This window comes from Phalacrocorax aristotelis, chromosome 2 (assembly GCF_949628215.1).
Source record: "Phalacrocorax aristotelis chromosome 2, bGulAri2.1, whole genome shotgun sequence".
Taxonomy (NCBI): domain Eukaryota; kingdom Metazoa; phylum Chordata; class Aves; order Suliformes; family Phalacrocoracidae; genus Phalacrocorax; species Phalacrocorax aristotelis.
Genome location: NC_134277.1, coordinates 148,920,174 through 148,936,912, shown reverse-complemented (window position 1 = coordinate 148,936,912; position 16,739 = coordinate 148,920,174). Strand labels below are relative to the sequence as shown.

General features: G+C 44.7%; 1 protein-coding gene across 1 annotated transcript; it reads left to right on the top strand.

Annotated features, from left to right (window-relative positions):
- The first annotated feature begins 650 nt into the window (after positions 1–650).
- On the top strand, positions 651–10,964 carry KCNV1 (potassium voltage-gated channel modifier subfamily V member 1). The gene is made up of 3 exons (XM_075085633.1): positions 651–1,489; positions 3,268–3,794; positions 9,982–10,964. The coding sequence occupies exons 1-3, from the start codon at positions 1,008–1,010 to the stop codon at positions 10,491–10,493; spliced, it is 1,521 nt and encodes a 506-aa protein (XP_074941734.1). The 5' UTR covers positions 651–1,007; the 3' UTR covers positions 10,494–10,964.
- The last annotated feature ends 5,775 nt before the right edge of the window (positions 10,965–16,739 follow it).

The following is a 16,739-nucleotide window of genomic DNA, read 5'->3' as shown; positions in this document are numbered from 1 at the left end:
GCTGCCGCCTGCCCCCCGCAGCGCACGACCCGCCATGGAGGGGCGCCGGCGCTGCCCACAGGCTGGGAGCCGGGGCGGCGGGCAGAGGCTGCGTGCGAGGGGGCGGCGGCGGGCGGCAGAGCCGGGCGGCGGGCAGGTAAGGCGGGGCGGCACAGCCGGGCTGGCAGGGGGGAGGCAGCCGCCACTAGGCGCCCGGTCCGCGGCGGCTGCCCCGGCGGCGGGGGGCGACCGGGGCGGGGGGGTACCTCGGGCGGCGGCTCCGGGCGAAGTGCGTGGCGGGGCTGCCGCGGGGCGAGCACGGGAGGGCGGCCCGGGGCCGGGACCGGAGCTGTGGGACGAGCAGGGGCTGCCGCGGGGCGAGCACGGGAGGGCGGCCCGGGGCCGGGACCGGAGCTGCGGGGCGAGCAGGGGCTGCCGCGGGGCGAGCACGGGAGGGCGACCCGGGGCCGGGACCGGAGCTGCGGGGCGAGCAGGGGCTGCCGCGGGGCGAGCACGGGAGGGCGCCCCGGGGCGGGCGCGGGGAGCGGCCGGGCGGGGACGCAGCCCCTGGGGATGCTGTCGGGGCGGCCCCTGGCTGCCCGGAGACCCGCTGAAGCCGGTGTTCCGTGCCGTGTTGTCCCGGCTGGTTTCCTCCACCCTCGACCCAGCGGTTGGAGATGAAGGCTGAAGCGGAGAGGCCGTCGCGGGCAGGTGGTGCCGGGCGCTGCCCGACGGCTGCCGGCGCAGGCAGCACGAGGTGAAGCCGTCTCAGGTACCGTTGTTCCGTCTGTATCCTCACAGGTGCAGGCGGTGTTGTGCTGTTCAACACCCTGCCAGCCCTCCGTCTCAGATGGAGGCACCACTCGGAGAAGGTGGGGACGGTGAGGTGTCCCTGGGACGGTAGCCAAAGCGAAGTGATACATTTCTAGTCTGGCCCGGCCACCCCCCCCCCCGGCAGGGCAGCCTTCTCTGCAGCTTTGTTGTGTTTTCCAACCAGGAGAGTGTGGGCTGCTGCTGGCAGCTACAGGATGAAGTCGCCTCCCTGCTGCATGTCTCTCTCTTCCCAAGCATCCCTGGAGGAACCAGGGAGTAGCACATCCCTGTGCTCCCTGGACTCCAGTGTTTTCTCCAGTGAGGAAGAGCAGGGGCCCCTGCTCCAGAAGGTCATTCCCTCCTTGGACTGCTTTACTATCAATGTAGGGGGCAGCCGCTTTGTGATGTCCCAGCAAACTTTGTCTTGCTACCCTGACACCCGTCTTGGCAAACTGGCCGTAGTGGTCTCTGCTGCCCGGGATGTTGCCTCTGGCCTCCTTGAGCTTTGTGATGATGCCAACCTCGTGGAGAATGAATATTTCTTTGACCGGAGCTCACAGGCATTTCACTACATCCTGAATTACTACCAGACAGGGAGGCTGCATGTGATGGAGCAGCTTTGTGCACTCTCCTTCCTGCAAGAGATCCAGTACTGGGGTTTGGACGAGCTCAGCATCGATTCCTGCTGCAGAGACCGGTGAGTTTTAGGAAGACCTGGCACACAGGCTTGTGGGCTGGGTGAGCCCAGTGTTAACTTGTGTGCGGGGATGCTGAAGTGAGAGATCCAGCAGTGGGGGTAGGAGAGGTGCATTGGGAAAAGCGTGCTCAAAGCTGGATGAGTTCAGCCCTGAATCCTGCTCTAGAGGTGGATGGGTGTAGGAAATGGGAGGAGATGTGTTGGGTGAGGTCACTGTTGACATTTGCTGAGGGACAGGTTGGCAGCAGGGTCAAGACAGTGACACCCCAACAGGAGCAGGATCTGGCTTGTCCTGTACCGGCTTCAGACTGGCCCTGGAAGCTCAAAATGAAAGGGACAATGCCAGAGATAAAAGAGGTCATGGAAGGAGAGATGCCCTTTCAGTCACCCAGTTTGGGGTTATCCTAGTTTAGTGGGGTTGGATGTGGAGTCAGGCATGGTGCCGGGAGAGTTTGGAGCCTCCTTACCCTGCACTTCTCATTCTGGTGGATTTCCAGATCCAAGCTGGAGAGGCAGAAGGGGGGGTGGTCACCTGCCAGGCTGAGTGTGGGTGGCATGGCTCCAGGAAGAGCACTGATGGGAAGCATCGCACATGGATGTAGCAGCTTACAGGGAGGGGGCAGCAACAGCGGGAACATGGCTCACTGGAGACAAATTGTAACAGGCAGCTTAGGAATGAGGTGGGTTTCAAGTGAACCACCCCCAGGACGTTTCTGTTAATTCTATTTGCAGTTAATTTTACGCCATTTTTATTGTTACTGGTTTCTTTGTTAGTATTGAAGAAATTAATTCTCTAAAGAGTATAACTGATATTCATCTAAAGCAAAATTATTGCAAAAAAACAAAGAAGCAACCCTACTCCAAAAGGATACTGGAGTTATCCTACCCTAGCATGGTTCAGTTCTGCAACTGAGAGAGTTGGATCCTAGTTTTCATCCCTTTTTTTTCTTCCCTGGTAGGTGTAACGGAAAGCTCCTACTTCTTTGGTGGTATGAGGAGCTACAGACCTCTCTGGCATATGGAGAAGTAACTGTGTATGAAATGAAGGCAAAATTGCACAGCCCCTTTGTCTAAGGCTTGAGATTTGCAGCAGTCAAGAAATACAAATATGAAAGAAAATTATTTTTTTGTGTGTGTGTGCGCTTTAGGAATGTTTTTGTTTAATGAAATTGTTGTTACTCTAACAAAACACTCAACTATGCATTCACAATCTCTAAGTTTTACTCAACACAGGTGCACCTGTGTTGTGTGAGGACCCATATATTTAAAGAAAGTAACATGACTTGTCACCAGAGTGTATAGTGATCAGAACTTGGTCCATGGTCTGCATGGTCTTTATTATGCCTTCCCTTTTAGTATTGCAGACACACACCAATGTAATAGAAATGCAATATAATTAATAAAATTAAGCATAGTTTAGAAACAGAGGGTCTGGTTGTGCCAGGGTTGCTTACAAGAAGGCATGTTAGTCATGAAGCAGATCCTACTGTAGTCAAAATGATCCATTTAAAGAGCATGCTATCAGAATAAAATTACTCCACACATACAAACTGTCATTGATGTAAAATGAGGGAATAGAAATATCAGGTCAACGGAAACATGCTGCAGGGCCTTAATTAATAAAATGATTAATGATATGCTTGACAGCAGGGTTTTCCGAGCTCATGTGAGGTATACTTTAATGTGTATTCTTATGCTTCATTTGGTAGAGGATAAGAAAAAACATACGTATATTGGTATTAAAAATCTTGGGGTGTGGGGGGGGTGTTTCTGGGCAGGTACTTCAGGAGGAAGGAGCTGAGTGAAGCCTTAGACATCAAGAAAGATGCAGAAGAACTGGATGCCCAAGATGAGGAAGAGGACTTTTCTGGTAGCCTCTGTCCCAGTGTCAGACAGAAACTTTGGGAAGTTTTGGAAAAGCCTGGCTCCTCCGCAGCTGCAAGGACTTTCGGCACTCTCTCCATGGCTTTTGTTGTTGTGTCCATTGCCAACATGGCTTTGATTTCAGTAGAGCTAAACTGGCTGGCACCACCGCTACTGGATGCCCTAGAGTACCTGTGCATCGCATGGTTCACTGTGGAGTTTGTTCTGAGGTTCCTGTGTGCACGGGATCGCTGTCGCTTCCTAAGGAGTGTGGCAAACATCATAGACCTCCTTGCTATCTTACCTTTCTACATCACCCTGCTGGTGGAGAGCCTGTGTGGTGGGGAGAGCTCCCAAGAACTAGAGAATGTGGGGCGCATTGTCCAGGTGCTGAGACTGCTCAGAGCCCTGCGGATGCTGAAGCTGGGAAGACATTCAACAGGTACTTTCAGCCATGGCAGTGGTACTCCTCAGTTTTGTTGCCTACAACAGGTGTTCCTGGGCACAGCACCCCATTCTGTGTGCATTTCTGCCTAACCTTTTTACCCAATCTAATGTTAGCAGTAATGGCTTGTGAAATCTTACTTTTGGACATTGATAATTGAGTGGCAAGGCATCTTCTCCAATGTATTTCAGTTCTTCATCAAGCCAGTGTATACTGTTTGCACAGAGCATTTACAAAAACAGGCCCCAAAGTTGCATACTGTAAATCATCCACCAGTCATTCAAGATGTCATAAATTTACAAACTTATATTTGAGTTGATTTGGTTAGGGTTGGAGCAAGAGAAAAAGCAGAGATCATTGACCCACAATTTTTGTATTATCAAAAGCCCATTCAAAGAGCCTTTATTGCCTGTTACAATTTGGTTTGTTAAGGACTATATGCAAAGGAATATATAATGATTTTGCCTACATCATAGATCCTGAAAACACTGGGGTAGAGAATGTTTCAAGAAAACTGTTAAAGCCGAATCATATCGGGCAGTGGGTTGAGGGGCTGTCTGTCCCTGCTGAACACACTGATATCTGTGTGACAGGTGGAGCACAGCTCGGGGCTGTTTACTGAGTGGACCTAGGCGCAGCTCAGAGCAGCAGTGTCAGGTTCAGTCAGCATTCACCCATCAGGTGGGGCCCTTGGTTTCCAGGCACTTCTGACAGGTCAGCAGAAGGATGGACGAACAGCAAGGGGGTGGAGGGTGAAAAGCATTTCTGAGAACACTTTAGTTCACTCTGAGTAGTGAAGGGAAGGCATAAAAGGTAACATTTTCCAGACATTACAGAGGAAGCTGTAAATGATTGGAAGGTGTTGCATTTTCCCTTGCGTTTACCCCATTTTTATTACTACTTCATGGCATGTGTGTGCCTGGATAGATGAAAGAGTAAAAGCTGTAGTCCCGCCACACCCTCTCCATGCCATGATGTTGTCCAGTGCTTGGTGTTTTCAAAGTGATTTAATTATGTTCGCACTTAAATCATTGCTGAATATGGCACTGAATTTGACAGGAGAAATGTTCAGCCAATGCATGGAGCTTTGAAAACTCAGATCCTAATAGTAAATCATGGTCTCTGTCCCACAATACTAGCCTGTTCTGAAGATGGTGATGGTTGTTCTTACATAGCACTCAACATACCCTTCCAGGATTTCCTGCCACGGAGCAGGAATGGGTTGACAGCTCTCTTTTTTGGAGAGCCATGTCCACCCTCTTTGTGAATTGACCCTACTCCAGCAGGCATTACAGTGTACTCGCAGCAGCAGAACGTGTCCCTTTATTTTTGTTCCCACTGAAGGGTGGTGAACCTGCCTGCCAATGGTAGGGAGTAGCTTTAATGCTACCGGGCGTAAGCATAGTGGTTTAGAAGTGTTTGCTCGCCTACTCTAATTTATGCCTATACTGATGCATAACTGTCCCTTAGAAAGCTTATAATGAAAGGAAGCTTGTAGTGATTCAGTCTGTCAGTGAGTTTGTTTTGCTTCATTACAATTTTTGCAGGATTTAGTGGGGTTTTTTTGCAAGAAAGACTGCTACTGACTTTTGATGGTAGCTGTAATGTGGATGCATTTCTCTCTAATTGTATTTTTAAAATAAGAACAAGATTTGAACTCATCAAGGCACTTTTGTGCTGATAACAAAATAGTGATCCAAAAGTATGTTGATTCTAGTTATAAAGTCCCCAGTTTATCACATTTTACTCTTTATAGAATGAATCCATGAAACTCAGTTCTAAAGTTCTTTCTGTCAGCTTGAAACCAGATGTTTCAGACACTTGTATAATAACTGTTAACTTCAGGTATAGTAACTTTCAGGGATGGTCTACATTTTTTTGTCTATTTATGCTTAAATTCATTAAAATATTACCACAGTTTATATCACTGTATTGAATGCCATTAAGAGTTTAGTAATTTCATGTTAGGTAGAAGTGAATTAATTATATATAAATCTAGTCTCCTAATCTGGAAGGGAGTTACCATCTTTCTACTAGAAGCAACGTACCAGTTTCAAAATACAAGAAACAACATACGTATCTACTTAAACCATCCAAAGCAGTGTTAACTGTTGCTGTGCTTTCTTCTCCAGTAGGTCAGAGTTGCTGCCCACTTAGGCCCAGAACACTAAATCAAACATGTATAATTTAAATGTAGTAAGTCACTGTTTCGATCTTCTGTCAGAGGAGATACTGCTACTAAGACAAAACATAGCCTAATAAATCAAAACAAAAACATACACTTCCAGATCTGAAGCCCTGTTTCTGACCACTGGAGATATGTAGCAGAAGAGAGTTTTGTTAACGTGCTTCTGAACACATCCTTAACCACAGCAGCTAACATAAGATGAACCCCATAAGTACTACACACAAAGACCATGCTCCTTGTACATACCTACGCAGTCCCGAAAAATCTCAGTGTTTAGGGATGGCACTCACGATGATTCTGCTCTCTTGCCCTGGATCTGGCAGGTTAAAGCTACCTTCCAGTGAAGCTTCTCTCTGACCCCTGCACTCTCAGACCAGGCAAAGCTCCAGGAACCCCTCACCTGCTTTGTGTGGCAAGAGGCGTGCAAGATCAGAAGAGATGAGAAAATTTGTGGCTGCAGGCAGGAACCCCGCTTTCACGAAGGAGGGGTGATCACAGTTGCAAGTAGGGCATCCTTGTAGCACTGTGCAGACCCATAGGAAAGCTGGGATCCCAACAGCAGCCTTGGTCTGCTCTTAGGGGCAGAAAGTAGTTAGGAGAAAACATAACATAAATTCTTTTTTGCACTTTATTTTTAAAGAAATGACAGATTATGCCTTTTTGTGGGGAAGGGACAGAAAAAGAAATGGAAGAATCATTTCTGCCCCTTTGAAAGCTGAACCCAGCTAAAAGGAGGGATGCGATGCCTAGAAACACTGGAGCTAGGCTGGAGTGTGTAAATTACTTATGCAAAGTGCTATACTGCATCAAGGAGTAACTGAAAAATCATTAGTACCTCTACCCAGAAAATGTACAGGTAGAAGGTTAGTCCCCTCTTATGAGATACCAAAATTATGGATTTGAGTGGCTGCAAGAATAAGGGAGAACTGAACCTGCATTTTTCACATTCTCTGATGCCCCTCAGCTCTTGGCTTCCTTCTGGGGCCACGTTTGGTGTGAAGCCTTGCTGGTCCTCCTCTGGGAAGTGCTTACAGATTGATTCCCTGAGAAGAAGTAGGATGTGAGCATCTTATTTCTGATGGCTATAGGCATATGTTTGAGAGAAGGTTGTAGCGTATGTCAGGATAAGATGCCTCTGGATACACAAAAAATTGAAACTTCAGCACTTTTAGCGCCAAAAATTTAGGACTATTTGAACACTTGTGTTAACAGAAGATCCCAAACATCAGTTTGTATTGCCAAGTCCCTTTGAGCAATAGAGAGATAGAACTTGACCTGCATGGCAGAAATGCCTCCCCTTCCTCCTGCTGGCCCCAGGGCTGAGGCTGCTCACCTGCCCCATGCCAGCTCTGTTACAGCACCTCAGCACCTTCCAGCACGAGTACCCGAGCTGCTACAGCTCCTGACAAGGAGTTCTCGTGGGAGGTCATAAGACTTGCTGAGGTGTCTGTGCTGAAACAGTCCTAGCTTGGCTGTGTGCTAAGGCTCGGAGAGATTTTAAAAAGTTACAATATAATATAGCAGAATATATTATTCTTTTGAATACTCCAACTGATTCCCAGTTAGGAATGAACTGTGGAGTCCAGTAAGTTGTCTGATTCATAGATTCATCTAAAAATGTTTTCTGATTTCAGCTGAAGACATGAAGAGGTGGACAAGCATTGTTTCACTGATAATTCTGTCTAGTGATTGTGTACCCTCACCAAATTAATTTTATTTTATTTTCATTTCGAGGTCCAAGCACTGTTGTAGTTTCTGGGTTGGTTTTGTTTTTTGGATTTTTGTTTGGTTGTTTTCTGGTTTTTTTGCTTGTTTGTTTGTTTGGGGTTTTTTTTTTTTTTTTGCTTTGACTTTAACAAATTAAAGGTTTCTTTAGTTATTATTTTCCTTTAGATAAGCAAGATAATTCTTCAATACCTGTTTTTCTTTTTGATAACCGAGGCAGCTTCAGCTCTGCTTTTCCAGACACTGAGTCATTTCTGTTACACTCTTCTGCACCTTCTGCAGTTTTTCAGTACCTTTGTTTAGATGAGGATAATAGAACTAAGAATACTAAAAAAATTGCAGACTCCTCAGCAGTCAGAATAATTAACCATAGAAAAAATATTTCACTGAAAGTGTCATCAGTGAGGTACAAAGAGGTAGCAGTCACTGCCCTGTTCCTCCTTATTTTGACCTGGTTTATGCAAGAGTTGCACTGTTTTTTTAGCTATAGTATTCTCAGGATCCATCATAAGGGGCAGACCCCTGCTTTTACAGTACTCATTTGTGCTTTGAGAAGTGCCACAGAGGTAATTTTAAATTGGAGTACCTTCTTCCTATGTCACCTGAAAGGACTTATTCTTCTATCTTGTTCAGCAGGAAGTTTTACAGGGCAATTGATGATAGTGTCTTCTTTGGAGGATGGGAGTTTGGTCTGGCTCCTTGCAATTGTCTTGCGCAGATTTTACACTGCTTATCTTAGTGCATATCAAAATGTGGAGGCAGTCATATTAATAGATAAAATACTAACCTGATGTATCGTATTCCCCTTGTGTTGAAGATTTAAGCTATATCCTTGCAATAAACATTCTAACCAACAGATTGTAGTTATAGTAATGTAAAAGCTGGATATGGGCAAGTCCTTAACTTGAGTTTGTAGAAAAAAAAAAAAATTGAAAAAGGAAACACTCCTTACAAACTCTAGTGTGTACTTCCACTGTTTGCTGTACATAAACAACAGCTTTAGAACCCATTAGATCTGAAGAGGAAAAGAAGGAACCAAAAGTAAGAAGAAATTTTAACATCTTGTGGTTTGAGGTTGAGGAAAGAAAATCAAATAGAATTGCTTGTTACCCTATGACTACATGAAGTCTGCAAGCAGAGGCAGAGCTCCAATAAGCTATTTTACAAACACTGGTTCAGATAGGAGCGTACCCCAAGAAGGGTAATTCATAAGCATTGTGTTTTTCTCATCTATTAAAGATAACATAGTACGTTTTTAAAGAACAGTATTAAAAAACTGTCCAAAATCACTTATGATTCAAATGATAATCGCAGTCTCTCATGTGTCTCAGCTGAGTTGGTACCCTGTTATCTTCCCTCTTTGTTTATGTGCAACATTTATCCGTTGCACTATTATTGGATTTACTTTCCTGCTTGCTTTATCAGGCAGCCTAGCCTTGAGGCAGCAGCTTTAAAAGGAACGTGGGGGGCTATGGAGAGTGGTCAGCTGCACACAACTCCCTGTGAAGCTCACAGGCAATAGGACTGATGCAATACATCGGTGAATTAACAGGACAGTATCATGTTTGGATTGGGAGGATTTGCTTATCTCCGGTTTTGGCACAAATGCAGCTGCTGCTGGAATACTGCATTTGTTTTGATGTCTGCACATAAAGATATTGATAGGTTTTCTGGGGGGAAAGAGGGGTCAAAGAGAGGCTATAAGAACTATGAAAGGATAGAAAACAGTTCTTAGCAAAGAAAAAGTTACTGAGTGAACTGGGCTCTAAGCACCCACCTGGGAACACAAATTTGGTAACTAAGTGTAGCTTTGTCCAAGAGAAAAATATGACAATGGCTAGAAAATAAGAACTTGGCACAATCAGGCTGGAAGTAGGGAGCAGGTGTTTTAGTGTGTTTTGCAATGGTTATTTAGATAACTTATTACAAATTGTGCTAGATCTTCTGTTATAGCCAATTACTAAATCAAGATTGGTTAGTTTTCCTAAATCATATGTGTACGTAGTTCAAACGATAAGTAATGAGGCAAACTTCTATGCTCTGTATTAAGGAAACAGAGATGATGTTGGTGGTTCAGTCTAACATTTTAATCTATTTCTTTAAATCATGTTTTCCCAGTAGTGTTTAGAGCAGCACCCACTTTTCTTAGGGCATGCTCACTAGCAGTCAAAGAAAAACATATGGCAGTCAGCTTTCAGATAAGAGAATTTTTGCAAAGTTATGATGGCAGCTACATGAATCAGCCTACTGACAGCATTTCTTGTCTTTCAGGCTTGCGGTCTCTTGGGATGACTATCGCACAGTGCTACGAGGAGGTTGGCCTTCTGCTGCTTTTCCTCTCTGTAGGAATCTCTATATTTTCCACTGTGGAGTACTTTGTTGAGCAAGGCGTGCCAGGCACAACTTTCACAAGCGTACCTGGTGCTTGGTGGTGGGCAACAACTTCCATGACAACTGTTGGTTATGGTGACATTAGGCCAGACACTACCATCGGTAAGGTAGTGGCCTTTATGTGTATACTGTCAGGAATACTGGTTTTGGCTTTGCCAATAGCTATAATAAATGACCGTTTTTCTGCTTGTTACTTTACACTGAAGATAAAAGAAGCTGCTCTTCGGCAGCGTGAAGCTTTAAAGAAACTAATGAAGAACTCCTCCAGCGACTCTAATATCAATGTTAATTTGCGAGACATATATGCACGCAGTGTCATGGACATGTTACGGTTAAAAAGCAGAGAGAGAGCAAGTACAAGGAGCAGTGGAGCAGATGATTTTTGGTTTTGACTTTTAAGTTATTTAGCCTTGTATAGCAAATAGTCTACTTTAAAAATGTAGTATTAAGCATCTCTTTTTTTATTATTCAACACATTGTGTATTTGCTTTCGCAGCTGGAGTTTTACTTTCTTGGACAGGCTGAGATAAATGCTGTATACAAAAGGCAGGATTCATAATATAGAATCTCTCAAGGGGCTCTGAAACCTGCTTCCAGAACTGGATCATGGTGGGTGAGAGGGGAAATAATGGGTCTATCAATCAAAGTAAAACAGTGATACAAACACTTGTCTATGAATCTTATGTCCTTGCTAATATATAGTAATAAAGTCTTAGCCAAAATTGCCATGGTGTTTTGGATTTTAAAGAACTATAAGATTTGTATTTGCTTTGGAAGAACAGAAGTTAAAGACATTAAGGAAATCTGAAAAGGGAATTCTAAGGGAGCGAAATGTTGAACAAATTTATTATGACATTCCTATAATGGTCTTCGTCTTCACCCCCTTTCTTATCCCATCTTCTGCTCCATTTGCATGAAAAATAGTTTACTATACGGGGGGGGGAATTTCCTCATTTGAAGAGAAGCAAAGGGCTACCAGATACATGGTGGGTATCAGGAGATAGGTGAACATACTAACCAGATGCAAGATCTGCAGCAAAATAAAAAATAGTCATGAAATAGGTGCCATAATGTAGAGCATCCTCTGCAGTTGCTCTAGAATTTTTAGGAGCTAATACAGGCTTTGCAGCACAGAAGTCATTTACAAACAGTTTGAACTGTGACTTCTCTGTGTGTTTTGATTCCCACAACGTATTTGTGTAGCTAAGCAGTTTTTGTGCTAAAGTCAAGTCACCAGTGGATATCAGAAGAAACAGAAATGGTAAAAAATAACAAGGTACTCATTTCTCTACCTCCCATTAAAATCAGTAGGTATTCCAAGTGGGCCAGATTTAAAAAAAAATAATTAATAATATTCACTGACCCATTATTAGAAAAATCCTTCATAAAAATCTTTTGTTCCAAAGGATAAATGAGCATTTGTTGGACTGGATGCTTAGTCTAATGCAGTAACCAAAGTACAAAATTAAAATAATCAAAGGTATTTTTGGTCAAGTTTCCTACCACTTACCTCTTCAGTGGCCCAATATCATTCTTAGCAAACAAAGTTTTTCTTTAATATAATTTCACTGTCCTAGACGATGACATTACCACAGTATGCATATAACTCAACTAGTAGGTTAAATAAAAAAAATTATAAACCTCTCTCATGTCTCTTTTGGACAATATAAGTACAATCATTATTTACATTTGACATTAATTCAACATACTAAAAAGAAACATCTATTAACTGTGGATTATTTAATTCTGTGAGGTATTTATTTATACAGAAGGCTTAAACTGCCTTTGAGGATATATGAATGGGTGATATAACCTGCTTTTAATAAACATTGAATAATACTTGTTTTGAAACAACAGTGTGTTTTCCTTCCATTCCCATAAATGGTGGTGTAAACATAATACAGCAAGCAAACTTTCAAAGGCTCCAACCTTGATGCAAGCTGAGTAGCATTTCAGCATGAAACTTCTGACTTACGAGCTGGCATCAGTCACCATTGGATTTGGGACCAATGCAGCACACGCAGCTGTCACCAGGGTCAGAAGGAAGCCAAGGGAAAACACTGGAGACCAAAAGAGTGTGTCTTGCTCTACCAGAAATTGTCTAGGTGTGAAAATTCATAGGTCAGCATCATGGTGCAGAGAGCACAGTGTTCCCCTCTGCCCAAATACTCTATGAATCCACCACAAAACTCCCATTGATGTCCAGGAGACAAAATTAATCCTGCAGGGGAAGGTTTGATGCAGCCCACTCTAGGTTATTATTTCATAGCTCCTCAGAGCAGGAAGCCTCTCAGGCTGCACAAATTGTACAGGCTGTTTCTCATTCAAAAGTCATTCTAATTATAGAGAATTAGGAAGAAGCTTTCATTGTGGGAAGGCTGTTTTGTAATGTCTTTTGTGCTTTCTTGTACAGCATCTGATCCCTGTTTGAGAAAGGAAATGCGGTTAGATAGCTGATTGATTCTCTTTAGGGAAAGGCTGCTTTTATTGCATCCTGTGCTTTTTATGAAGGACTCAAAAGAATGAGAGAAATGTTCTGGGATGTATCAGTTGATTCACTCCTTTCACCAGCTCTGGAGATAAAGTTTCCTAGAAACGCCCGTGGGGAAGCATGGCTGAGACTTTATCCAGTAGCTGCTTTGGCTTCTATTTTCAGACCTCTTGATTTTAAATTCAAAGTCTCCCAAGAAGTGCTTATCAATCATGTTGTTTATGCAGCAAGGTTATCTATCGCATTATGGACTGAGACTGGCAAATAATTTTGCAGATGAAGGCCAGTTCTGCTTTCAGCTCTTACAGACAGAAGGACCAGAGCATTTGTCCTGAGCAACAAACAGTACAGGATGTTGCAACTCTAAAACATGAAGATATGCCATGTACTTACTACCACAGAAAATAACTCAGTCACCACTAACGCACCAAATTAAGGATGTTACTGTGCTATCTTTAGAATATCACACTGAAGATAAGAAACTACCTCTTGTCCTCACATCTGCTCTGCCATTTCCATCCCACAGCAGACTCGTCAGAAAGGATCATGTGTTAGAACCTCTGTAACGTCAGCTGAAAAATCAACATTTTAGCTTAAAACAAGTATTTTCAAAAACTGCTATCAAAGGGTGTAGCTGTAGCACTTCCAGCAAGCCCACATTAACCTCAGTTCCCTCATACAGGAAACAATAATAGTAAAAATGCAGTGGCATAGACTACAGTGCAGACTAACAGTCTGAAAAATCTTGTATATTTCTTTGTAGGTGCTTAGGGGCAGCTTTCAGTTGGGGACAGTGTGGTCCAACCCCACCAGAACTTTTTAAACATTTCTAAAACTGTTCTGTGTTGTTCTCGTTTTGAAGGAAGCCAAGAGCCTCCTGGGGTGCATTAGGCAGAGCATTGCCAGCAGGTCTTTTCTCAGCCCTGATGAGACACATCTGGGTGCCACATCCACTGCTGAGCTCCCCAGTACAAGACAGACAGGGAGGTACTGGAGATAGTGCAGCAAAGGTGAGGTGCAGAGACCAGCATGTTGGGGAACACCCATGTCCAAGACACAGTCTGGGAATTAATCACTTCTGGGAGTAAGTTTTAGAAAGGTATTTAGAAATTCATGTTTGTTAATATTTTACAAGTGTCTAATATTGTGATTTACGTGTTGTATTGTACTGATATTCATCCCAATATATAGTTCACTGATCACTTTAATTATGTGGTCAATTAGTAAGTCAATAAACCACTTCAATCTTGATTTGATATAAACTATCTAAGTTGAGCAATTTTCCCCCAGGACAGGAGTTTTGCTGGCCAACTCTGAGCTTCTGGAATTGCCACGTGGCAAATATGGTTGAGTACAAAAAGGAGCAAAAAGGAAAGGGGAAAGTAATGAGGACTTTTACAAGGTAATGCCCATTTACTTTTCTTTTCTGACATAACAAAGTATTCTGTCCATCACTTTGATGATGAGTGACACACTTTTCTTATATTCTACAGTTTTGTCCTCTCAAACCTCCATTGAGGTATACATGGATACACACAGATCTACCAGAGCATATTCCACTGAGATCCCTGCCGTCTAAACTGTACTAGAGCAGCTGTTGATGGCGCCTCCAGTACTTAGTAGTCTGTGCTCTTATCACATAGCCTCACTACAAAAGAGTAGAGTGCCACAGGCTGTAGTCACACCTCTGATTGCAGACAAGGGGTCTCCAGGGCTCTGGGCTCTTGAAAACATCATTCGCCAAAGAGGAGGGATGGAGTCAATAATATCTCTAGGACAGAGATGCATTTTTCAATTATAAACTCTTCTCAATCAGTTTTTTTGAGAGTTTTAATAAGTCATGTAATTATTATGGCTTTGCCTTTTATTTAAACACAAGTACTAGAAAACAGAATCACAGAATCACAGAATGGTAGGGGTTGGAAGGGACCTCTGGAGATCATCTTGTCCAACCCCTCTGCTTGAGCAGGGACACCCAGAGCAGGGGGCACAGGAACACGTCCCAGCAGGGTTTGAATGTCTCCAGGGAAGGAGACTCCACAGCCTCCCTGGGCAGCCTGTGCCCCTGCTCTGGCACCCTCACAGGAAAGGAGTTTTTTTCTCATATTGAGGTGGAACTTCCTGTGTTCCAGCTTGCGCCCATTGACCCTTGCCCTGTCATTGGGCACTATTGAAAAGAGCCTAGTCCCATCCTCCTGACACCCACCCTTTAGATATTTATAGTATTTATGAAATGCCCCCTCAGTGTTCTCTTCTCCAGGCTGAACAAACCCAGGTCTCTCAGCCTTTCCTCATAAGGGAGACACTCCCGTCCCCTGATCATCTTCATAAATCTCCACTGCACTTGCTCAAGCAGTCCCATGTCATTCTTAAACTGGGAGGCCCAGAACTGGGCACAGCACTCCAAATGTGGTCTCACTAGGGCAGAGTAAAGGGGGAGGATAACCTCTCTTGACCTGCTGGCCACACTCCTTTTAATGCATCCCAGGATATCGTTGGCCTTCTTGGCCACTGTCATGGTTCAGCTTCAGTCGGCAGCTAAACACCACGCAGCCGCTTGCTTACTCCCCCCACCCCTGCGGGATGGGGGAGAGAATCAGAAGGCCAAAAGCACAAAAAAACAAATCGTGTGGGTTGAGATAAGAACAGTTTAATAATTGCAATACAATAATAATAATTATTATTATGATTATGATAATAACAATAATGATAATATAATAAAAAGGAAAAGGGAAAAAGGGGAAAAAACAGAAACACAAACGATACAACCGCTCACCACCCACCAACTGATGCTGCCCGTCCCCAAGCCGCAATTGCCACTTCCCTCCCCCAGCCAGCTCCTCCCAGGTAACCTACTGGGCATGACATTACATGATATGGAACATCGCTTTGTCCAGTTTGAATCCGCTCTCTTGGCTGTGCCCCCTCCCCTCCTGGCTTCTTGTGCACCCGGCAGAGCCTGGGAAGCTGGAAAAGTCCTTGACTAGTACAAGCACTGCCCAGCAACAACCAAAATACTAGTGTGTTATCAACTTTGTTTTCATACTAAGTCCAAAGCACAGCACTAGGCCAGCTGCAGTGAAGAAAATTAACTATCCCAGCTAAATCCATGACAGCCACAAGGGCACAGTGCTGGCTCATGGTCAACTTGTTGTCCACCAACACTCCCAGGTCATTCTCAGCAGAACTGCTTTCCAGTAGTGCAGTCCCCAGCCTGTACTGGTGTGTGGGGTTGTTCCTCCCCAGGTGCAGGACCTTGCACTTGCTCTTGTTGAATTTCATGAGGTTCCCCTCAGCCCAGCTCTCAAGCCTGTCCAGGTCTCGCTGGATGGCAGCACAGCCTTCTGGTGTGTCAGCCACTCCTCCCAGCTTGGTATCATCAGCAAACTTACTGAGGTTACACTCTATCCCATCATCCAGGTCACTGATGGATATGTTGAACAGGACTGGAACCAGCACAGACCCCTGGGGAACACTGCCAGTTACGGGCCTCCATCCAGACTCTGCTCCATCGATAACGACCCTCTGAGTTCTGTTGTTCAGCCACTTCTCTATCCACCTCACTGTCCACTCAGCCAACCCACACTTCCTTACCTTGCCTGTGAGGAGGCTACGGAGACAGTACCAAATGCCTTACTGAAGTCAAGATAGACAGCATCCACTGCTCTCCCTCATCGACCCAGCCAGTCACGCCATCGTAGAAGGCTATCAGGTTGGTCAAGCATGATCTTCCCTTGGTGAATCCATGTTGACTACTTCTGTTAACCTTCTTGTCCTCTACGTGCCTGGAGATGACCTCCAGAATGAACTGGTCCATCACCTTTCCGGGGATGGAGGTGAGGCTGACTGGCCTATAGTTCCCCAGGTCCTCCTTCTTGCCCTTTTTGAAGATTGGAGTGACATTTGCTGTCCTCCAGTCCTGGGGCACCTCTCCTGCCCTCCATGACCTTTCAAAGATGATGGAGAGAGGCTCAGCAAGAACATCCACCAGCTTCCTCAGCACTCATGGGTGCATCCCATCGGGGCCCATGGATTTGTGAGAATAGGTTTGCCTAAATGATCTCTGACCCAATCCTCCTCAACCGAAGGTAAGTCTTCCCTTCTCCAGATTTGTCCTCTCTTCTCTGGGGGCTGGGATGCCTGAGGA

Bases quoted from the DNA above. Each gene is read 5' to 3' on its own strand.
- KCNV1 (XM_075085633.1), top strand. From the start codon at position 1,008: ATGAAGTCGCCTCCCTGCTGCATGTCTCTCTCTTCCCAAGCATCCCTG. The intron at 1,490-3,267 runs GTGAGTTTTAGG...GTTTCTGGGCAG, and splicing joins GATTCCTGCTGCAGAGACCG to GTACTTCAGGAGGAAGGAGC. The intron at 3,795-9,981 runs GTACTTTCAGCC...CTTGTCTTTCAG, and splicing joins GCTGGGAAGACATTCAACAG to GCTTGCGGTCTCTTGGGATG.